Source organism: Cololabis saira, chromosome 5, assembly GCF_033807715.1.
Source record: "Cololabis saira isolate AMF1-May2022 chromosome 5, fColSai1.1, whole genome shotgun sequence".
Lineage (NCBI taxonomy): Eukaryota > Metazoa > Chordata > Actinopteri > Beloniformes > Belonidae > Cololabis > Cololabis saira.
This window is the reverse complement of record NC_084591.1, coordinates 39799117-39822982: the sequence shown is the minus strand read 5'-3', so window position 1 is coordinate 39822982 and position 23866 is coordinate 39799117. Positions and strand designations below refer to the sequence as shown.

Sequence of the window (23866 nt, the reverse complement as noted above, 5' to 3'; positions counted from 1 at the left end):
TCTGAACCTAAACCTTGGCCTTTAGCAAAGAAAAGCGTGTTAAACGCAAGCGCCCGGGCCATCTAACCTCCGGGTTGAGTCTCACGCATGAGTAAGATCAGTTGCACTACTTCGACTGGTCGCTGGAGCGTGGCTTCAAAAGCGAGTCTATATATTTGCAGCTTGGTTCTAAAAAGCATTCAACATCACACCCATGAAAGCTCTGAGGGGGTTTAGTTTGTTTTTTTTCATACCACACCAGGAGAGTTTCAGCCGAAGAAGCTGGTAGCCACAGATAACTTTGATTGACATGCCGTGGGTGTGTTCCCTCGGCTTCCTGGGCAACTTGCCTCCATCAAAGAAAAAGAGGCTAAAAAACCACTCATCAGAAACTTGTGCGTGTTTTTTTTTTTTTACAGTCTATGGTTAAACAATGCAAATCAGGTCTCTGACCGATGGCATTCAAGGTTTGTTGCATTCAAGGACTTCTCTGATTGGTCAGATAAATGAGTGACATTGTTTAATCTGTTTTTCTTTGCTCAAGGCCAAAAGCGCCAAGAAAAAAAAGAAAAGGAGAAGTGATAGTAGTAGTAGAATTAGTGAAATATGTTTTTTTTTACCAATTAATACCTGATGATGAAAATGGCCTATTATATGTTACATGACACACTTGATCCTCCATAGATTCCTTCTTGAACAAGTTTAAACAAACCACCATCTTTGATCTTTCTAGTTCATTTCATTTGTCACTGTCGCTTTTTTTTTTTGGTCACAACACATTTTAGGGAAATTTGTAACTGTTTCCTATAAGACTGTTTTCTTGTTATCAAGAGTACATCTAGTACTCTGGTCTCTCGGGTAGCGTGGTTGTGCCGTCCTTCCTTCACTCTAGTTGTAGTTCAGATAAAGCCTTGTTTTCACTTTGCACACACCCACAGCTACACAGACACAAACACCTGCTCACTCACCTACATGCTCACCCCACAGTTTTGGGGACAGTTAATCACAGTAGCCCACAGTAGTCTTGATTCAGTTTTAGAGACCTGAATGGTTGCTGTTTGTGTCTCTGCCTGTTCCGCTTTCTGTTCGTTTGTTTTCTCTCTTGCAGATTTCAAAGGCTTGTGGGCCCGTTGTGTGTTTTCCTGTGTTTCTCTCATTTCAGACTTGCAGCGGATGCCACCCTTCCCCCCCGATTCCCGTGTTGTTGATTCAAAAAATTAGATCCCAGTTGATTTAGTAATGCATTCCTATAAGTAGCTCTATTTCTCTGTTGTCTCTGCTCAGGATTCCCTCATCCTGGAGAAGAATGACATGCACCACCCAGTCTGCTCCTTCCAGGATGACTTCCAAGAGTTTGAGATGATTGATGATGAAGACGACGATGACGAGGAGGAAGACGATGAAGAGGTCGACCCCGATGCGCCCCCGTCCCCCTCCGCCTCCCCTCCTCTATCTCCAACTCTTGGCACTCTGAAGAGCAGACCCACCACGCTGAACCTAACCACTGCTGTGTCGCAGGCATGTAGACCGAGGCTGCAGCAGTCTCAGTAAAAGTATTGTGTATTTGCTCTTTGTTATAGTCATAAATGAGCTTTTAAATATTGTCTGTCTTGTTTGAAATAGGACTCGCTAAACAACAACAGCAGTCTGTCCCCGAAGAAAGGAAGCTGGCAAGACTCTTTACGCAACCCAGCCTCACAAGGTTAGAGCGTCATAAGTTATCTAAACACAAAGTGTAAATTATTGTGCTGTTATGGTATTTAGAAGCATTAAAGATTCGTGTCACCTTAAAGGAGCTGTATGTAAGAGCAATAATAAAACAAATCATAAAATGACCCCGATATGTAAACAGACATTTAAAAATCATGTTCATTTCAAATACTTATGTCACTGACAACAGCACTCAAGCCAGGATATTCCAGTTTAAAAAGAGGAGTTGCAGCCCTCAACTGATATTTATGTTGTCATTTTTTGTTTTGGCCTGAAGCTCCACCCTCCACCTATCTCCCAATCACCAAGTCAGTATTGTTTCTGAAGCTCCACCCTCCACCTATCTCCCAATCACCAAGTCAGTATTGTTTCTGAAGCTCCACCCTCCACCTATCTCCCAATCACCAAGTCAGTATTGTTTCTGAAGCTCCACCCTCCACCTATCTCCCAATCACCAAGTCAGTATTGTTTCTGAAGCTCCACCCTCCACCTATCTCCCAATCACCAAGTCAGTATTGTTTCTGAAGCTCCACCCTCTACCTATCTCCCAATCACCAAGTCAGTATTGTTTCTGAAGCTCCACCCTCCACTTATCTCCCAATCACCAAGTCAGTATTGTTTCTGAAGCTCCACCCTCCACCTATCTCCCAATCACCAAGTCAGTATTGTTTCGGCATCCGGGTTGCCAGCTCGGCTCTAATTATCGCAGCCATGGCAGCCTACGTTCCTGCTGCATTCTGCAGCCTACCTGGCAACCTCTGGTCGGGGGGAGGAGGGGGAGGGTACACGCCACTCAACAATATTTTGAAAGTGACTGCAGTACCAGTTTTGGACATTTCTTACAGACGGCTCCTTTAAAGGAGCATGAGGCTCCTTTTAAGAAATGAGACTCTCTAGCGCCACCCTTCACAACGACGGCCGTTGGGGGTACTGCAGCCAACAGTGAAGCCGGCACGGGAGAACGGGGAGAACGCGCATGCAGCGTCATGTGACGTCACATCCACAGGACAGCGCGGGAAATTCGGCCCCAGCACTGCAGCACATTTTGCAGCACACAGCCTGTTCAAGGCAACGGAGAGATACACTAGAGGGCTCATTCTTTTTGGTTTGGAACGCTTCATCTGACATTATTACTAGAAAACTTAAAACGTTTACAATTTTTTTTCATAAATCCTGCCTCAAGCTCCTTTAAAGTCTTTTCTTTTTATGATGTACCTCCCAACAAGGACAGTTTTATTACACACATTTAAAAAAAACAAACATATACTTTCCTTCCAGGTCGTCTGTCTCCAACCCACACATGTCTGGAGGATGGCAGTCACGTCACAGGCCAGTGCCCTGCCTCTCCCGTTTCCCAAGCCCCGGGGTCCCAGACCAAAGGTACTCCCCCTAAACAGGCAGGGGAGCGCGGGAATCCCCAGTCTCCTCATAGGCCCCTCCTCTGCGACATGGAGGGCAACAGGCGAGAAAGGCTCGAATACGGTAACGAGAAGGCCCGTCGGCAAGCTCGGAGATCATCACATCAAAATCAGTGTTGTGCTGTGGAATCATGTGATGTGAATTTGACTTCACTGAAAAGTTCAGCAAAGCACTGTCGTGTCAGTTCTTGCAAGCCAGCATGCTCTAATTACATTTCATTACAAAGGCTTTGCTGAACTTGTTCATTTAACATCTCATTTTCAGCAGATTATTAAACAGTAAATACGATCATACTTTATTTGTCTCCTCGCTTAGCCTGTCTCCTTTTTTTATCATCCTTGTTAGGGCTGGGCGATATGGACCAAAAGTCATATCTCGATATTTTCTAGCTGAATGGCGATACTCGATATATATCTCGATATTTTTTCTGTGCCTTAATTGGGGTTTCCCCCAAAGCATTATAGCATAGCATCTCTGTTAGCTTCATTTTTTTCTGAGGCAAACCTTTAAAAAAACAGTCAGTTTTAATACAAAGCCTCGTGCCAAATGTCACACAGGCACATTTATTAACAGAGGTCTGCACAATATCAAAATGTATAAAACAAATGAAATAAAAATAACCTGCCTGCATATATAGAATAAAAATGCTTCTTGAATAAAATAAAACAAATATCCCTTTCCTGCATAACAATGAAATTAAAATACACTGTGCAATTAATACAATGTAGACAGTAACAGGCAGACTTTTCCACTGAGGTTGACAGTTGTGCAAATAACAAAACATTTGTGCAAATCTCAAATAAAACATTCAAGTCAATTTGTCACAAAATAAGCTATATCAAAATCATTAAAAAAAAAAATGTTTTTTTTTTTTTTAAATCGATAAACGATATTGTCTCGTACCATATCGCGTTTGAAAATATATCGATATATATTAAAATGTGGATATATCGCCCAGCCCTAATCCTTGTCATTATCTGCTTCATAATCACCAGTATTTTGCTATATTATCATATGCCCTCTCCTTATGCCATTTCCTCTTTCCCCACATCTTTTATCTTCACAGGCTCCTTTGGTCATCACAATTCCCGCCCACCAACTGCTGATCTCACTGAGCCGAAGACAGATCCTTTAATTCAGACACCAAGAGTACCCTCCGTAGACGAGCACTCGCAGTGTTCAGACACAGAAGTGGACCATGACCTAAACAGCGACCACAACCTCAAACACTCAAGTCGGCGTGCGACAGACACCTACACAATCACCAGCGAGTCGGGGATGGAGGGGATGGAGGCGGAGCAGGATCTAGACCCGGACGGAACCAGTCGCTGCCTGTCATCCACCGCGCCCATGGGCGCTAACGACGGTGCAGATACACCCTTGTCTGATGAAGAGCTGGAGAAGGATTTTGAAGTGGAATTCATGTATAAGGGGACCTACGATATCGAGTGTAAGGAGCATCAGTCCGCGTATGTGGAGTTCCCCTCCATCGAAGCCTCCGAGCCTCGATCCTTCTCCAGTTACCAGTCATCTAGTCGCTCAGAAGCCTTCGACCAGTCGAGCAGTTCAGATACTCCAGCAGCTTCGACTATGGAGAGAGCGGCGCACGATTCCACCTCTCCATCCTCAGACCCAGGGATAGCAGATATGAACCAGCGGGGCTATGTGACCTCGGACCAGGACAAAGACCTCAGTTCTCCAGGCTCCGACTCTGATGTTGAAGTGGAGCTGGAGGCAGCGTTCGCCTGTGGGGGTGCTGTAGTTTCTAACATGATCTCCTCTATCTCAGAGACAGAGTTGGACCTGACCAGTGATGAGAGCAGCAGCGGACGCTCATCTCACCTCACCAACTCCATTGAGGAGGCCAGCTCACCCACGTCGGACCAGGAACTGGACCCAGACACGGAGTTAGAGCAGGACAGTGGCATTGTTGGACTGAAAACATCCTTGCTTCTGGGTCAGCCCGACCCAATCAAAGAAGGCTCTTCTCTACCTTCTCCTTCCCCTCTTCCCTCGCCCACTATTGCTACACCCTCTCCTATTGACTCGCCTATCTTGCCTCCCGAGTCCTACGAAGACGGTCACGCTGTCATAGAATTGCACATTTTAAACGATGAGCTGTCCTTTGAGCACCAGGCTGACCCAGATGAGACTCTGCCTCCTACCCAATGCTGCGATGACAGTCTATCTAGACCCATGCTGCTAGAAATAGAACCAGACCACAGTCTAGAGAGTTTCAAGCGCTCCTTCTACCTGCCGGTGGGGTCCAGGCTCATGCCGAATGCAGATGACTACGATGGAACAAGTGAGGGAGACTCTGAATCTGAGAGTGAAGATGACCTGAGTGAGAACTCAGACTCTCCCTGGCTTCTTAGCAACTTAGTCAACAGAATGATCTCAGAGGGATCGTATCCAATCAGCTGCCCTGAAGAGTGTTTTAAGAGGAAGGTGTCTGTTTCAGATACCATCTCTCCATCTTCAGACATAGGGGAAAGAGATGACGAGGACGAAGAGACTAAGGCAGAAGAGGGGAATTCCCAGGAGAAAGAAGGTGAAGCGTGCAGGATAGATAGAATGGATCCAGGATCCAGGAGTAGCAATGAGGAGTCTATGAGATCTCACCTCTACATTAGCAATCCTACCGGTGACATCATTGCCCCGCTGATTTTAGAGCGCTGCTCAAACGGTGAGAGGGGAACCACGCATTTCAACTCCCTGTGTAGCACTAAAGACCTGGACAAGAACGCTGGGGGACAGGAGGAGGATGAAGAGCCCAATAATGACTTGATGATGCTGAAGGGAAGACGGGATTTGGACTCACCCAGCCTCAGCGAGAGTGTGGTCAGCGACAAAGACGAAGGACGAGAAACGGAGCCCAGGTCATCGAGTCGTTCGTCGGCCTCCATCGAGCGCATCACAGAGGTCAAAAATAGCCTGACACTCGACATACCGACTTCTCAGACCAACCGCTGCTTCAGTCTCACTTACTCCACGGACAATGATGAAGAGGAGGATGACGGTGACCCCTATCCTTTCTTAGGCAGCATGAGGAAGCAGTCTTTTACCGGCAGCGGCCTAGAGCTTGACAGTTCACCACCGATCGATTCCAGTGTGCGGGAGCATTCCTTAGCTGACCACGACCTCCCACTGTGCGAGAAAGACCTGGCTCTAAGGCAGCCCAATGAAGCGGACGGACTGGCATATGACTCCATGAAGTACACCTTAGTGGTGGATGAGAATACCACTCTGGAGCTCGTTAGCCTCAGAAGGTACGCATGATAGTGTGTTTGGAAAGCAGGAGAATAGAGTATTTAGGACTGGATTAGGGCTGTTCGATTTTGCCCAAAAATAAAATCTCGATTTTTCTCTCTCAAAATCCGATTTTCGATTACGATTATTTTGTGAATTGACAAAAGGCAAAGAAATGATTTCAAATATGCTGTTTTTTTATTGAAAACTTGCCCCATTGGGCTTTAAGTGCAAACTTTGCTCTTATTAAACAAAAAATTAATGAATAAAGTGCAAAACTCTGTAAAATAAGTTGAAAAAAAGTTTTTAAAAATATCATAAAATATAAAGTTTTATCTCTGAAAAAAAAATCAGCAAATCAGCACTTGCAAACATACAGTAAGTTATATTTCCAATTAAATAAAACAAGACATTTTCTAATTAAACTAAACTGGGTCTTTGCATGCTAAATAATAATGCAACCCATGAAGGAGGTAGAGGTGTGTAATGTCAGTCATTACATTTGCTATTCACATTTGCAAGTTTTTTGCAAGGAACACGAGCCGGTCTACCCGGTGGCATGTTCCAACGCCCCCTCCTACACTAAAGAGCCTCTCTGATGGGGCACTTGTCGCAGGTATTGAGAGGTATTTCCATCAATCATTAATATGGTATCAATCATTAATATGTGTGCAGACAAGGTAAAAAAAAAATAAATAAAAAAAGTGAAAAATCGATTTTACGATTTTCACGTTTTAACATCGTTCTAATTACATAATCGTGATTACGATTTAAAATCGATTAATCGAACAGCCCTAGACTGGATATCGTCTTGCTTCTTGTGGTTGTCCATTTTTCAGCTGAGATACACATGTTTTCTCCTTTCAGGTGCACCTCTGTTCTGAGTGACGACAGTGAGCTTTCCACTATATGTGATGAGGAGCCTTTGAGGACAGGGGAGGTGGGCTATAGTCGCGACGACGACGAGGTACGGCCAGAACTCCTCAGCTCCTCTGAAGACTCATCTCCTGAGGCCGACATGCCGTTTTCCAAGAAGTTCCTCAATGTGTTTGTCAACGGCACGTCCCGCTCCTCCAGTAAGGCACACACTTAGCTCTGTGGCAATTTGAGAAGTATTTGAAGTTGTCTGAATTCACTCTCAAATCTGAGACGATATTCAGGAGCCTGACGGGGGGGAGGACTTAGGAGCAGAAAATAAAATAAAAAATAAAACCATGAACAGAAATTATTATTAAATTATGATTACATTTGAGAATTTTATAGATCCATATTTGGCAAATTTGGCAGGCAGGAGCACCACCCACAACCACTGGAAGACATTCTCCACTTCTTCATTAATATGTGTTTTTTTCCCTCAAGATAGCTTTTCATCTTTAATAATGGGTTATTTGCATCAGAGAGAGAATCTCATTATGAATTTGTATTTCTTTACAGACAAATAAGCTTTCATTTTGGTTAATGTGACTCGTAAAAGTTTCTCGTAGGTAACATCTTCCAAGGAATACAAGTAATAATAATAATTTTCATTTCATTTCTTTTCATTTTCATTTTATTCTTTATTTCATTCAAAAAACAAAACAATTTAATACAAACACAAATACAAATGTTCCTAACTTATGAATGAAAAGGGAGCAGAAAGAAGAAGAATCTTATCTGATCTGCCCCTTTCACAAATAACATAAATTAATAATAATAATAAAAAAACAACTAAGTGAATAAATACAACTAAAATAAAATTAAAATAACATTAAATAAAATTACCACCGCCTACGGGTATGTCAATCAAACTCAACATTTTTCGTTATATTTCCTATTTTCATACAGGCTTTAATTGTTCTTTTGAATGTAATGTTTGATTTGGATTCTTTGTTTTCTTTGTTCAGATTGTTCCATAAATTGATTCCTTTCACAGAAACACAACGTTCCATCAATTTTGTCCTGCATCTTAATAATAATATATATATGTGTAATGTATAATGTATAATAATAGTAACATCACCAATGTCCGACTCCCATACAGGCACAGAATCCTTTGGGCTGTTCTCCTGTACCATCAATGGAGAGGAACGGGACCAGACACACAGAGCCGTCTACAGGTAAGCTTTCAGTGGACTTATTTGAACTAAAAGACAGCAGTAGTAGGTACAGTACGTCATTTAAAACAAAACGTACATTAATAGTAAAAGAAAATCATTTTTCAATTTCTTATAGAAATAGAAAGGGTTGAGGGGAAGAAAATCATGTGTATGTGACCGATCCATTGTTCCTTTGTGTCCTGATTTCTCTGCTGTTGGGGTTCTGCTGCTCGACCGCACGACTAATTACATTTGGGAGGAGCACAGATGTCCTGGTTACAGCTGGACGTTAGAGCTGCAGGGTGGCTGACAATAATCCCATCACCCACCACCTGTGTCAGTGTGTGTGTGTGTGTGTGTGTGTGTCAGTCTGTGTGTGTGTGTGTGCGCGTGCGTGTACGCGTACACAGACAAAAACAGACCTCTTGTACACATTCAGGTGTCGTGTGGAGAGCTCTTTCCCTTTCCTTCATCCACATCATCATCTTTCCTTGCCAGATGCTTCCAAACCCCCTCTTTCACTCCTCCCCCTCTTGAAGACACATAAAACCCAAACAGGACGGTCCTTTATGAAAATTAAATGGAGTTGAAGAGCAGATGTAACCCTGTCCAACAATGTCTTTAATGAAGATGTTTTTGTTCTTGTTTTGCGTGTCCTCTACCACTCTGCTGCCCTCTGCAGGTTTATCCCCAGACATGCTGATGAGCTGGAGCTGGACGTGGACGATCCTTTATATGTGGAGGAGGAAGAGGACGACTACTGGTACCGAGGCTACAACATGCGGACAGGGGAGAGGGGCATCTTCCCCGCCTTTTATGCCCACGAAGTCATAGGCCAGTCCAAAGAACTGCTTAGTGAGTGGATGACTCACTTCTTTTGTTTAATGCATTTGAAAAACTCAAATAAATCACTTCTTTTTTTTTTTAATCCCAATTTGTAGGCTTGAAAAGGAATCCAGCATGGATTGAGACGTTCACCGTTCAGTTTTTGGGGTCTGTTGAGGTGCCTTACCACCAAGGCAATGGCATCCTCTGCGCCGCCATGCAGAAGGTAAGAAAACTGGCAAACCTTAAAGCGCGTGTACATATTTGCACTCAGCAAACGCACCATCCAGAATCAACGCACAGTTTTTTTTCTGTCTTTTAGATTGCAATATCGAGGAAACGAACGGTGCATGTACGACCCCCCTCTCTGTGTGAATTGGAGATCAGCTTGCAAGGAATTAAATTAATCATGAGCCTGGAGGATGAATATGGAACCCTTGATGAGGTGAAGACAAATAAATGAATCAATAAATCCTTTGAGTTTCAAATAATCTTATATGAGGGGTTCATCTGTGATTTAATTCTGCTTTGTTGTGTCGTGTCGTGTCTCTCTCTCAGTACGACAGATGTAGTCACTTCTTCCAGATGAAGAACATCTCGTTCTGCGGATGCCATCCGAGGAACAACTGGTAAACAGCCAGACCTGTTCTCCTGCTCCTGCTACCACTGCACACTATAACAACTTGCTGACAGTATGGGATTGTTCTTTTTTCCTCTCTGCAGTTACTTTGGCTTCATCACTAAGCATCCAATGCTCAACAGATTTGCTTGCCATGTATTTGTATCCCAGGAGTCCATGCGGCCTGTAGCTGAGTGTGTCGGGTATGTCCATATTGTTATCACAATATCAAGTGCTCCAAGTCAAACAGATATCGAAGGGATTGTCAGGACTTCTTCTGCTGTGTGGGAACTCATACTGGTTTAAGGGGCTAATTTAATACTATGGCGTTTTTATGATTATTTATTTGTCTATTGAGCTGAAGAATGTAGGTCATTTACTTTTAATTAAGCATTAAGCAATAGCTGTTTAGCAATTTTATCTAAGTAAATTACCTGGAAACTTGGTCCTCTAAAACACATTTTGTTATGATGGAGATGTGAAAGACCCACAAACAGGAGAGGCCAACAGAAGTCCTTTATTTTAACAAAATATGCTGCAATGCACCTTTATACAAAAAAGAAACCAAAGGCAACAATTTCAGGGATATTTAAAGCTACAGAGCAAAGAAGAACTCAAACACAGAAGGACAGCAAAACAGACAGAACAGGAGAGGAAAGAGAAAAAACGAGACAATATACATGTATACGCTCACCGGTGATGACTGGACACATGAGAACAATCGTGAGAGATGAGAGGAAAGGAGGTCAAACCAGAACCTGGCACTCAATTAATCAGAGTTTCAAACTACATTAAGTAATGAATGTAATTAATAATTAATTAGTAATTAAAACACACCGACTAACCTAAAACAGGAGAACAGCAGAATCATGGGAACTAAGGAAAACTCAAGAAACCAAACTCCAGAAGTTTACTCCCGTAGATATACTAAAGTGTTTAATAATAAATACCCTGTCAAGATCATGAAATGCCAAACAGATCAAAAAAAGACCAGAAGTGATACAGATTTGGTCATGAATAACATTTAAAACACTGGTAATTTAGTGTCAAAGTTTTGTTTTAAGTATAATTTTTTTAACCACAAAACTCTTTTTTTCTTTTTTTCTTTCTTATACCAGCCCCAGATCTCTGCACATGTGTGCACAGTTAAATGATTGCAGCATTAGTCATGTCTCGTTCAGCCGTGTTGAGTTTAAATAATTAAAGATGCAGATAATTCACTGTCTGGAGTTAGATGAGGCGGAGTCGAGGCTTCCTGTTCATCTTCCTCTCTTGGAATGGAACCAAACAGCAGTAACAGAGTAGGAACTGGAGTTTTACTCGCTTCATATTTACTAAAAATAAATATTTTGCTCGCCCAAACATCATCCGTTCAATGGAAAACAAAGAATGACCAAAACGACCTACTAGCAGCTCCTTGGTAAAGGGTTAGTTTCCATGTGTCCCTCTTTTCTGCAGACGAGCCTTCCAAGAGTACTACCAAGAACACCTGGAGTACGCCTGCCCTACCGAGGACATCTACCTGGAGTAAGACGAGTTGCCATGACAGCTTCCTTCCTCTACAGCTTGTGTACGTTCATCCAAGAGCGCTGTCAGTGGATTTCTTTTTCCGCTTCATTGTAAAATACTCTTCTGCATCCCACTAAAGTTGGGATCATCATTTCTACAGAATGCTAGTCATCTGACAGATCTCATTCACCTCTCTATTTATTTATTGATTGATTGATTGATTTCCTGACTGACTGATTGCCTGTTCCTTTTGTCTTTTTTCTATCATATAAAACCAAGACGCTGAGCACCTGTTTATTTAAGAGTTTCTCTTTTGAAATGAAGACAACATACCTACGATGGCTGTATCACTTTTTAATGCATGGCTAGTAGGTTACCTGCACACAGACACACTAAGAAGTACACATATCCAGGTGAATGGCAAGTAGCTCAACAATCAGTAAAGGGAATGGTGTAGATTCAAGAGGTTGCTTTTCAATTAAATGTAAATAATTTTTTTCCAATACTGACATACAGCTAATGTGCTTTCTACTGATGGTGGCATTGGAATTTAGGTAGAGAGAGTGAGCAGTCCTTGAGTGGAGCGTACCCCTGTGTCCCCTACAAAACATTGTGTGTGTGTTGTAAATACATGTATAGAAAGTAGACACGCGGGCGCCTCAGTCAGACCGGTGAAGAAGCAGCTGAGGTGGGTTTTGTTCATAATTTTGACATGGGGGGAGAATTGTTTTCTGGAAAAGTAAGAAATGTTTATTTGGATTTGACTCTGAATGTCATTAGCTTCACAGACACTGTACTCAACGTGAATTAGATTGACTTAACTGTCAGCAAAACTGTAATGATGTGATGCCATCTTTTTCCCCTCTGTCCCGGTCCTGAAAGTCGCACTTGCTTGTTGACCTTTTACCGTGAGCTTTCATGGCAAATCACTCAGCGGTTAAACTTGCACATCGTAGATCACCGTACCCGTCGGTGAAACCGATGAAACCTTGAGGTGAGAAAAAGCTAAGGCCCTCTGACAAGCCATATTCCCACAACTTTGACTGTTTAACTGATTTATGGTGATGTGCTAGTCTCTGTTTTCTATTGACCCGGACCTTTCAGTGAGGGGGTGGGGGGGGGGCGACTAGATCGACCAGCGGCTGCATGTCAGTGACTTTGCACAGCTCCTGCTAACTCTTGGCCCTGGTACCACAGAGGAACCGGCTCCTTCACAAAGCATTAAAAAGGGAGGTTTTATAGCAGTGTAAATGATGTGGCTTGATCTCATTTTTAAGTACGGATGATAAGAAATAACTACCTGTCTCCTCCTTTGTTTATTGCTTGTGGGTTGGACAAAAGTTTAAAAAAAAAAAAAATCACTCACGTTACACATCAACCTGTGCTGGTGTTGTAGTTTATGATATTTATAAAGAGAAGTTGGTATATCTGGAAAAAAAACGAGACAGGCGCCACATTCAACTGTAACCTGTAATTTCAGGCTTTCAGGTTTATTTCAGACACCATTTTGCATCTTGTCCTGCTGCTTTAGGACCCAGTACACCAAAGCAAAGAGATCTGCAGGACTTCAGTGGAAAGACTCCACTGGAACTCAATACGGCTGGAGAGTTGGTATTATTCACACGTGTATCGCTGTCAGTTAGATCATGTATATACAATAGCAAACCTGAAATAGTGCTGTGTCTTTTATGTTGAGTATGTTAAAGAAATATGTACATTCATTAAAAAGACATTTAAAAAAAGAGAGAAAAAACAAGACTGCAACTTGACAAAACTCCCCGAAAGAATAGGAAACAACCTAACTATATGTGATCTGCAATAATTTTATTTCAGTGTCTGATGTTTTGGCACCAGGTGTTATCTCAGCCTGTGATGCAGGTGGCATTCTGGTCCACGCCAGCTCCACGACACTCCACAGACAGCTTCAGCTGCACATTTAGGGCACATTTGTGAGATGTGATTTCACCAGTGTGGGACACGCCCTCTAATGAGTAAACTGCTGTTAGACCTGAATAGTGACCGAGCCATCCGCCACTGGGAAACTATCAATGTGTCTTGCCCGGTATAATAATCGCCTCCGAGCTCCAAACCGTGTGACCCATCCCTGATCTGTATCACCTTGCTTCTATGTTTTTCTATCTTGTTACAACCAAGTTAAAATCTGTCTTTTCCACAGCTACACAAATACAACCTCTGAGGATGATCTAGTCCCACATAACCGCTGAGAAATACATTTAAACCAACTTTTGATTTCATGACTTCAACAAGATTCTTCACTGTATACCTAGAGCAAAACAGTATGTGGCAGAACCAACATATCCTCTCTCGTATCTTTAAAAAGAAGGACTTGTAAACTTTAAGGGAAAACAAAGAAAATTACAAAAGAAAAAAAAAACACTCTGCCTTGTCATGGGTTTGGTCTTACAAATAAAATATATGCTTGATGTCCAAAACATTTGTTGTCGTTTTTCAGCAGCTCATCTGTATCTCTGAAATCCTCTGCAAACATTTTCACACAAACATTTAATTTTAAACTTTTGATTTCACATTCCTAAAGTGGAATTTACAGTACATATCAAATAAAGTGAACAAAGTTATAGAAACCCCTCGAAACGTGGAAACAATATAGAATATGCACAAAAAAAAACATACAAAATGAGATGGTTCTTATAATTACCTTACCTTATTTCCTTGCAGATGGTATGAACCAAATATATTTTGATGTTTTTTTTTTATCACCAAAGTCATTCGATTTGTGAATTAAAATACATATTTTGCATTTAAGGCCAACAAATGTGTTTGTAGTGGGTACAGTTGGTTGATGTCCAACTAGAAGGTCTCCAGGTTCTCCAAGGTTCCTTCGATGTGTGTTTTTAACCATGAATGTGTCAGATTTTATATGTCGTTGATTTTCTAAGCACTTTGTGCTACTAAGTGCGAAAAGGCCTAAATTAATAAAGTTTGATTTGATTTGATTTGAAAGTGTCCTTTGGGAGGAAACCAAACCCCAAACTGCCCTTATTGCCCCAGCTACTAATAATGGAGCTGGTCCCAAGCCAAGACAAATGCAGAGGGCTGCATTTCAAGAAAAGTAAAGTAAAGGCTTTACTGTCCCAACCTGTTGTTTAGGACTGTGTTTCAGGCATAAAATGCAAAAAAGGATTTAAACAAACAACTGAAATGACTTTGATGACAAAGAAACAAATAACTTGGGTTCATATTGTGTTACAAGTTAGAGTAAATATAAGAATCACTAGTTTTGAAAGTACTCATATTTTTTTTTTTTCATTTTCTATATTGTCTCAACTTTTTTCTTATTTGGAGTTTTAGATTAGTTTTGAGAATACTCAGTTTTAACATCATAAAAAAATCCTCACTGAGGAATATAGTTTTTCACTATGAAGAGAAGATTAATCATCCGCAAGCAAACAACACAGCACAACTTCAAACTGACATTCATCGCAGTATTGATATTGTACTTTGATGTAGTAATTTTAAGTTGACGTGGGAGCAACAAACCAGGACTTTTCCTCACCGTCTTCACACACAGCAGCAATAGTTTGTTCCGTCAGCAGTGGCAGCACCCGGGTTTGGGAGTACACTCGGGATTGCAGCAAGGTGCAAGGTTTGGGTCTCTTCCCTTTTCCATCTGGCTCTGTCCAAACACCATGGAGGCTTCAAACTGTGCCTTCACTTTCATGATCCGTTCCAACACGGTTTGGATGTCGGGTCTCTCTTTCAGTGGGAGAGGGTAGCGCTCTGACGGGTCGGCCTCCAGGTCAAAAATAAGAGGGGGGTCATGGGCCTTGAGAGCTGCATGCTCTGAGCAGTCCTGGTCTGGGGTAGTACTGCTTTTGTAGGCACCTGATGGAAAAAGATGAATGATATTAACTCAGTTCTGTCTTCATGACTGATTTGTACTCAATGTTTTGATTGAGAGCAGCCTGCTACCTTGTGTGTAGAAGTGAGCCTTGTACTTCCCCAACCTGAGCGCGAACAGGCCAAGTGCTTTGTTGGGGTATATGGGGTAGAACATCATTGCCTCCCTTTTGCTCTGCAAAACAAGGATTAAAGATGCATAAATCATTTTTTTTTTCAAATTATTTCAGTATTTAAAGAACACAAGTCACAAGTCTGCTACATTTCCTCGGCTGAGAAGGACGTCTGTCATATCAAAGCCATCCAGCATCACAGGGGGTAGTGGGGCTCCTGCCAGGGCTGCGATGGTTGGGAGGATATCCAGAGTGCTGGCCATCTCATGAGTCACACCTTTAAAGATTCAACGAGGTAAAGGACACAATAATAATAACAAAATAAAACAATATATGATTTTTATATAGCGCTTTTCTAGGTACCGTGAGACGCTTTACAAAAACCAAAAGCATAAAGGATACAAATGGACAATAAATACAGTACATACAGTACATGCATACAAACACATACAGATACTCAAAGGGTGGCAAATGATTCATCAGGTGTTGTATGTGATGTTGAATAGATGGGTTTTAAGATGACTTGAAAGACGGCAGTGAATCAGAGTTACGGATGGTGAGGGATGGAGTTCCAGAGAGTAGGGGCGGGAACGGCAAAGGCCCCTATGGTGCGATATTTGGTCTTTGTGATGCGAGTGAGGGTGTTGGCATCAGTGGAGCATGTTCTCTGGGAGCAATGGAGGAGATCTGCCTGGTATGAAGGGGCAAGGTTGTTTAGGGCTTTGTAGGTGGTGAGGAGGATCTAGAAATGTATACGTTGTTTTACGGGAAGCCAGTGAAGTTGACTGATGATGGGCGTGACGTGTTTTCGCTGACGCGTACCTCTCAAAAATTGTAACTACACGTCGAGGCGACGCAGACCAAACGCAGACGAGAGGGCTGTGATTGGTTCGCTTCGTAGCAACACATTTCCGGTTTCCGGCTTGAAGCAGTCGTGAACTTTCAGCGCTCTTTTCCTTGTGTATGTGTGATTTTTTTTGTTTTGGTTTTTTGCACAATAGTTGTCCTTATCTCTTTCATTCACTGTGACCGGAAAAGTCGGATAAACCATTCAGGAAAAGATCGCGACCAAGCAGTCGCGGGGGGTACTGCACCGCGGCGAAATGGAGTGACGGAGAAGTCCGAAGGGTTCCCGACGGCGTCACGGTGACGGCGTAGGCATGGCGTCGATTTGACGCAGAACCATAATTCACCCTTTAGTATATCAGCGCCTGAGAAAGAGAGAATGGGTCGAAGACTTGCTATATTCCGAAGGTGAAAGAAGGATTTTTTTGTGATGTGGTTTATGTGTGATTTGAAGGAGAGTGCGGGGTCCATGTAGTAGCCAAGGTTTATGACCAGGGGGGAGGGAGTGTCAGAGTGACCATCGATGCAGTCTGAGAAGTTCTGGGAGATGGTGAGAGTGGATTTTGGGCCAAAGATTATAATTTCAGTTTTATTGCTGTTGAGTTGGGAAGTTGTGGTTCATCCAGGTTTTATGTTGGTGAGGCAGTTGGTGAGGGTGGAGAGAATAGCTGGAGTGATGGTTTTGGTGGTTATGCAGAGTTGAGTGTCGTCTTCATAGCAGTGAAAATGAACTCCATGGTAGTGGATGACGTAACCAAGTGGGAGCATGTAGAAGATGATGAAGATGGGGCCAACCACTGAGCCTTGGGGGACTCCGTGTGAGACAAGGGTGGTGTGAGATTTGTGATTGTTTATTCTACGATCTTTCAGACAGGTATGAGTTCAATGAGGAAAGGGAAGAGTCTGTGATGCCTATGGATTTCAGGCGGCTAAGGAGGATGGCATGATTGACGGTGTCAAAGGAAGCACTGAGGTCCAGGAAGAGAAGAATGGTGACCTTCATTTAGGTTGTAGGAGAGGAGGCAAGTCTTGGTGTACCGATTTTCGTGCATGTACGTCAAACGGTGAAGATGGCGCCGTTGTGTGTGGCTGGCCGTCTGCCCCTGTTACTTTTTCTTTGTATTGTCCTGTTTTGGGCGTTTTTTGTCCATAATGTGTCACCGCTACTGGTGTATGATCGTCTGGCCCTTTTAAATATCCGCAATTCTGTGGTCAAGCTACCGATCCAGGACTTTAATGGACAGCCAAAGACGCCGCCGCCGTTGCTGGCGTCTATTCCACCGTGCATATGGCGTTCATCCATCGGGTTGCTACGCAACGGCCGACGCAGGAGACGAGGAAGGAGAGGTGGAGTAGTGTATAGGCTGAGAGCTTACCTGGCCTCGACATCCACCCATAACTATGGTCGTCAACCCGGCTACAGCACGCAAGGCTCCACGGATTACTGCTATCGATGGCTGTTGCCGGCAGTCCCGGAGGCCGGGTATCCGCTCCCCTGTCACCGGCCCGTGAGAATCCACAGACGGGGCTGTGTGTTGGAGAATCTCCGCCCGATCGGTCGTGCCTCCCGACAATCTGACCAGTGTTTAATTCGCATGGCTCTGGTGAACACTCGGTCCATGGCTAATAAGACTTTTATCCTGAACGACTTGTTTGCCTCTTCTTCCCTGGATTTCCTTTTGTTGACGGAAACCTGGCTGAAACCAGGTGACAACAGCGCCTTCTCAGAGCTCCTCCCACCTAGGTGTTCCTTCTTCAGCTCGCCTCGACTTTCGGGTAGAGGGGGCGGGGTTGCTGCTGTGTTTAAGGACAGTTTTAAATGTCGGCTTCTCCACACAGATACTTACTCCAGTTTTGAGCTACAATTATTTGTGTTGGAGTTTGCAAGTCCTGTGTTATGCGCTGTTGTCTATCGCCCTCCCAAATATAATAAGGACTTCATTCATGAGTTTTCTGAGTTTTTAGCAGACTTTCTCCCCAAGTATGACAAACTACTGATTTGTGGGGATTTTAATATTCATGTTTGTTGTGCTCCTGATCAGTTCGCCACTGATTTTAAAAGGCTTTTAGAAACTTTTAATTTAATTCAATTAGTGGACAAACCTACACATCATCTTGGGCATACTCTTGACCTAATTGTTTATTCCGGGCTGTCAATCTCCCTTTATGAGATTTCTGAGACTGCCATCTCAGATCATTTCCCCGTTATTTTTGAATTTCTAGCCCCTTCACCAGTCAGCAAGCCTCTCATTCCATCCCGCCAGCGTCGCATCATCACATCTTCTGCAGCTGAAGAATTTTCTGCTGCATTCAGGGACTCTCAGTTTTTTGCGTTGAATGACATGGTCCCCCCTCTTTGTCCAGATGAGTTTCTGTCCTCCTTCCACACCACTTGCTCCGGGATTTTGGACTCTGTGGCCCCTCTAAGGCAAAAAATTGCAAAGCCAAGAACAGAGCCATGGCTAAACGAAACCACACGGGTCGTTAGGCGGCGGTGCAGGCAAGCAGAACGAAAATGGAAAAAGGACAAACTACATGTGTCTCTGGAGATTCTAAGGGACTGTCTTGCTGAGTTTCAGAGAGTTGTGAGGGAGGCAAAATCTCAGTTTCTCTCTGATATCATCTCCAGAAGTGGCCACTGTTCCAGGGTGTTGTTTAGTACAATCAACTCTGTTATAACCCCACCTACCTCTCCTGTGACTGATTTCTCAACTGCTACTTGTGAGAAGTTTCTCAACTTTTTTATTGATAAAGTAAACTCTGTCAGGCAGGCTACCAGCAATTATTCGGGTACGGATTTATCTGTTTCCCCGGCCCATTCCGCTGTATTGGACCACTTTCAACTGGTTTCTCTCTCCTCCCTTGCTGACATCATGAAGTCTTTGAAGCCTACTAACTGTCCTCTGGATGTTATTCCGGCCAAAATTTTAAAGAGTTCTTTTAATACTGTTGGGCCCAGTCTTGTGATGCTTATCAATGCCTGTCTTAATTTAGGAGCAGTCCCAGCTGCCTTTAAACATGCCGTGGTTAGGCCCCTTTTAAAGAAAACGCATCTTGACTCCTCAGTTTTGTCAAATTTTAGACCAGTCTCTCATTTGCCTTTTCTGTCTAAGGTTTTAGAAAAAGTTGTTTTTACCCAGTTAAGATCATTTCTGGAGAACAACTCTGTTTTTGAAAAGTTTCAGTCTGGGTTCAGGTCTCGTCACAGCACTGAGTCTGCCTTGTTAAAGGTGCACAATGATATTGCCCTGTCTGTTGATGTCAAGTGCCCTGTTGTCTTAGTGCTGCTAGATCTCACAGCGGCTTTTGATACAGTCGACCACACAGTCCTTCTGTCACGCCTGAAACATTATGTTGGCCTTCACAGCACTGTACTCAAGTGGTTTACGTCATATCTGTCAGATAGAACCTTCTCCGTTATGCTTGGTGATTCCTGCTCCTCCTGTGCCTCCCTCTCATGCGGCGTCCCGCAAGGTTCTATTCTAGGCCCACTTCTTTTTTCATTATATATGTTGCCACTTGGGTCCATTATAGCCAGACATAACTTATCATTTCATTGTTATGCAGATGATCTACAGATCTATCTGCCACTGAAGCCTAAAGTCACTAGCGCACAAAGCTCCCTGCTGGAATGCATTGCTGACATCAAACAGTGGTTGGCACGCAATTTTTTACATTTAAATGAGGGCAAAACTGAGTGCATTTTGTTTGGTGACACCGTGACGGCTGACTTTGGCTCTTTGTCCGGATCTTTTAGTCCCAAAGTTAGGAATCTGGGAGTTATTTTTGATAGCTTTTTAAAATTTGACCGACAAGTGGACAATGTCGTGAGGACAAGTTTTTATCAATTGCGTCTTTTAACCAAAGTCAAAACATTTTTGAGCCGTCACGACATGGAGAGAGCTATCCATGCTCTAGTCAGCTCCAGATTGGACTATTGCAATGCACTTTATGTTGGCATTGCCCAATCCTCTTTTAGCCGTCTTCAGCTGGTACAAAATGCAGCTGCCCGTCTTTTAACGAACACACCCAGACGAGAGCACATCACCCCGGTCCTCTATTCCCTTCACTGGCTGCCTGTTCGTTTTAGAGTTGATTTTAAACTTTTAATGTTTGTTTTTAAAGCTCTTAATGGCCTTGCCCCTCCTTATTTATCGGAGATTTTAACAGTGCATGAGCCTGGCAGAGCTCTGAGGTCCTCCAACCAACGTTTGTTGGAAGTGCCCAGGTCAAGGCAGAAGCGCTGGGGTGACCGAGCCTTTTCAGTTGCCGGCCCCAGGCTCTGGAATAAGCTCCCCTGTGAATTACGCACCATCTCTGACCTTGGCCTTTTTAAATCTAAAATAAAAACTTATTTATTCAGGGTGGCTTTTAATACCCAGTAGTGTGGCGACACTTTTTATACTTGATGTTTTTATATGTTCATATGTTTTATTCTTGTTTTATTTTGTTGTATGTTATGTAAAGCACTTTGGTTCACCTTGAGGTCGATGTAAGGTGCTATACAAATAAAGTTTACATTACATTACATTACATTGAGTTGAGTTATGATGGCTCTTTCCAGTAGTTTTGAGATAAATGTGAGGTTGGAGATGGGTCTGAAATTGTTGGGGTCTTCAGAGTCAGGACCTGGTTTTTGAGGAGAGGGTCGATGGCAGCAAGCTTAAGAGGTGGGGGGAAAGTGCCAGAGGTAAGGGACGAGTTGGTGGTGTCAGTGATGAGTGGGGTGAGAGAAGTCAAACATGCTTTGACTAGTTTCGAGGGCATGGAATCCAGGGGGGAGATGGTTGATTTCATGGTGGAGAATATTTTGGAGAGGTGGGCTGTGATTATCGGTGAGAAGGTAGGGAGCTGGTGGTCTAAGGATGAAAGAGGTGTGGGTTGGGGGACCAGGGTGGAGGCAGAAGAGGTTGCAAGCTAGTTGTGAATGTTTTCTATTTTACAGTTGAAAAATGAAATGATGCCGCATTTCTCGGGGCTGAATGAGGAGGAAAAGTTGTCATGGGGCTTGAGGAGTTTATTTATAGTGGAAAACAGTGTGTGGGGGTTAGAGGTTGGAGTGAAAGATGCCAGAGTGGTAGACCGAACTGGCTTTGTTTAGTGCTCAATTTTAGAGGTGTGTGCTCTTTGTGTGTGAGGGCGTGTACTGGGAGACCGGTTTTCGAAGTCGTTAAAGTTGTTGCATTTGTTTTTTGAACCAGGGAGCGAGTGAACATGACAGTGTTGGTTTTCTGGGGGACCAGTTTGTTTAGGGGTAAAGACAGTGTGCTGTTGTAGATGTTGACAAGGTCCATGGGGGTTGGATTTACAGGGAAAGTGACATGACCACAAGGGATGAAAAAAATGTGTGAACACTTTATGGCTCTTTTGAATATGGTCAGCAGTAAAGTTCAGTCAGTGGGAACGAAACAAGCAAAAACACCATCCTTTTCTGTATTAACTATCCGTTCCAGTGACTCTCTTCACATTCATCATAGTTTAATTAAGATTCCTAGTGTCCTTACCTGGCCTGATGGTCCCTGCCCAGTGTGCAATGGCTGGTTCTCTCATGCCTCCTTCATATGTGGTCGCTTTACCACATTTCAGCGGACCAGAATGTCCGCCACGCGACATGCGCATCAGTTCAGGGCTGAACAAATAAAAGTTAACTTTTTTGTCTTTTTAGCTATTCATCAAAACATATTAAAGTTATAGTTACATAATGCACATGGACTTGACATATGAAGCCGCAATTTAATGATTGCAAGATTAAATTAGGCATCCCATCTCTTTGAGGGGTGCAGCCTCATTTTCATCAATGAATGGACTTTGCCAGGTTTTTACTGCAGCTGTCTTTGGATGCATTTTCTTCTTTCTCCATTTATTTAGGCAACAACAGTCGTGCAAAACAATATCTAATAGGCTCAATCCCTGTCTATAGTTTGTAACATGTTTTAGGCCAGTGTCCATCTATGTTGTTCAACATTCACCAATCAACTTCACCTTGTGATTTCCATTTCTTTTTAATACTACAAGCAAACAAGTGGAAAATAAAGATTAGACCTGAAACCAACCCATTGTCAGATGTGAAGAGGACAAGTGTGTTGTTAATCACTCCGGCCTTTTCCAGAGTTATCATCAGGTTTCCTATTGTGCTGTCCAACTCCAAGAGAGCATCTCCAAATGGACCCCTCAAAGAGCGACCTGCTGCCTCTTTGCCCGCATACTGTGGGTAGTGAGTGTGCTGTGACAGGACATGAAAGAGAGTGCAGTTATTTGAATACACTATAATCTCTTCACAAGTCACGTTAATGTACTTTGCATTTTTAAAGACATTTATTCCTCTCTAGAGGTTAATAACAATAGTTACTGATAGGTTTTCTCTCCCAGATTGATCAAGCAGCTTACATGTGATGGGTAGTAAAGGAAGAACGGCTGTTTGTTCTTCGCGGCTGTGTTTATGAAATTGGTTGCAAAGTCCCTGTAAGCTCCTTCCAGATTGAGGAAGTCGGCTGGTTGTTGCTTGATGTTTTCGTTGTGCATTAGTGGGACGGTTACAGTACCAACGTCACATGTTCCAAAACACTTGACATCTGGAGGGAAACAAGTCAGGTTGTGGCAGGGGCCCTGTGGAGGAAACGGAGAAGTCAGACAACCAAATATAGACGGACAGGTTGTTCCTGTTTCGTTTTGTTTTTCTTTTTTAACAGAGCAACATTAACATGTTCCACCACTTCAGACACACACTGACCTGGTCATGGGAGTATGGGATCCCCAGGTACTGGTCAAATCCCTGTCTGGTTGGAAGAAACGTCCCATTGGCCCCCAATCCCAGGTGCCACTTGCCCATAGCGGCGGTGGCATAGCCCACTGGTTTCAGCACCTCGGCGATGGTGGTCTCATTCAGAGGGAGACCACCTCTGGACCCCGGGTACAACACACCTGGGTAGATACCTGAGCGAGTCTGATAGCGACCTGTGAGCAACGACGCCCTGAGAAACATGAACACAACCGAGGCGGAAATAAATACTTGTTAAATCATACTTGGATAAACGGGTCATTTTTGACCCATGTGTGTAAACTTGATATACTGTAGTAATACAAAAATGAAGTATATTCAAAAAGTAAGGCTGGGGACATATAAATAAAGATGCATGGTACTCAAAAAAAAGATATCTATATAATATGTGGATTATTGAATACTAAAATACATTGATCTAAAAAGATACAGGAAAGAAAAAGAAGCCTGCATGAGATAACATGGGATATGAATGCGGGTCATTTTTGACCCATGTTGTGCATTAAAAGGGGTGTACTTATTTTGTGCATCAGAGGGTTAAATCAACTCAAGCTTCGTGTAGAACTTGTTGCAATGCTGCGAAAGTCACAATGAGCTATGTGTTACCTGGACGGGCTGCAGGCAGCGCTGGTGCAGTAGAAGTCTGTGAAGCGGAGCCCCCCCGCAGCCAGCCGGTCCAGGTTAGGAGTCAGGGAACTGGGATGGCCGTAACAGCCCAAGTCACCAAAACCCAAATCGTCTGCGAAGAGAAGGACGAAATTCGGCTGCAAAGCCGAGCAGGAATACAAGAGACAAATAATCACATAGGCAAGGCGGATGTTGTCCATCGTGTTCTGTGTCAGCAGCCAAGACGGTACAAGTGTAA

The 23866-nt window shown here is 43.2% G+C and overlaps 2 protein-coding genes across 3 annotated transcripts in view; one reads left to right on the top strand and one right to left on the bottom strand.

Moving 5' to 3' along the window:
• mapk8ip2 (mitogen-activated protein kinase 8 interacting protein 2) overlaps positions 1-13831 on the top strand; it is a 38853-nt gene extending 25022 nt beyond the window's left edge. Inside the window, exons 3-14 of one of the 2 annotated variants that reach the window (XM_061722014.1) lie at positions 1264-1497; positions 1603-1681; positions 2968-3069; positions 4175-6377; positions 7225-7433; positions 8378-8453; positions 9115-9287; positions 9374-9483; positions 9580-9702; positions 9816-9886; positions 9981-10079; positions 11335-13831. In XM_061722014.1, coding sequence (XP_061577998.1) covers positions 1264-1497; positions 1603-1681; positions 2968-3069; positions 4175-6377; positions 7225-7433; positions 8378-8453; positions 9115-9287; positions 9374-9483; positions 9580-9702; positions 9816-9886; positions 9981-10079; positions 11335-11407 — 3552 coding nt within the window. In that variant the 3' untranslated portion in view covers positions 11408-13831. Of the gene's footprint in view, positions 1-1263; positions 1498-1602; positions 1682-2967; positions 3172-4174; positions 6378-7224; positions 7434-8377; positions 8454-9114; positions 9288-9373; positions 9484-9579; positions 9703-9815; positions 9887-9980; positions 10080-11334 lie in introns of both variants that reach the window. The other variant, XM_061722012.1, reaches the window with a different exon arrangement.
• Positions 13832-14622: 791 nt separating this feature from the next.
• On the bottom strand, positions 14623-23866 carry LOC133444322 (arylsulfatase A-like). Its single transcript, XM_061722029.1, has 8 exons — positions 23608-23866; positions 22954-23194; positions 22611-22829; positions 22277-22446; positions 21728-21852; positions 15527-15654; positions 15337-15439; positions 14623-15249 (listed from the first exon to the last, which is right to left on the bottom strand). The coding sequence occupies exons 1-8, from the start codon at positions 23826-23828 to the stop codon at positions 14954-14956; spliced, it is 1503 nt and encodes a 500-aa protein (XP_061578013.1). The 5' UTR covers positions 23829-23866; the 3' UTR covers positions 14623-14953.

What these genes read in the sequence shown, in the direction of transcription:
- LOC133444322 (XM_061722029.1), bottom strand. Translation starts at nt 23,828, where the DNA reads ATGGACAACATCCGCCTTGCCTATGTGATTATTTGTCTCTTGTATTCC. An exon ending in GCTGCCTGCAGCCCGTCCAG is followed by an intron (nt 23,195 to 23,607) that starts GTAACACATAGC and finishes CATGTTTCTCAG; the next exon opens with GGCGTCGTTGCTCACAGGTC. An exon ending in GGCTCACTTCTACACACAAG is followed by an intron (nt 15,250 to 15,336) that starts GTAGCAGGCTGC and finishes TTTTTCCATCAG; the next exon opens with GTGCCTACAAAAGCAGTACT.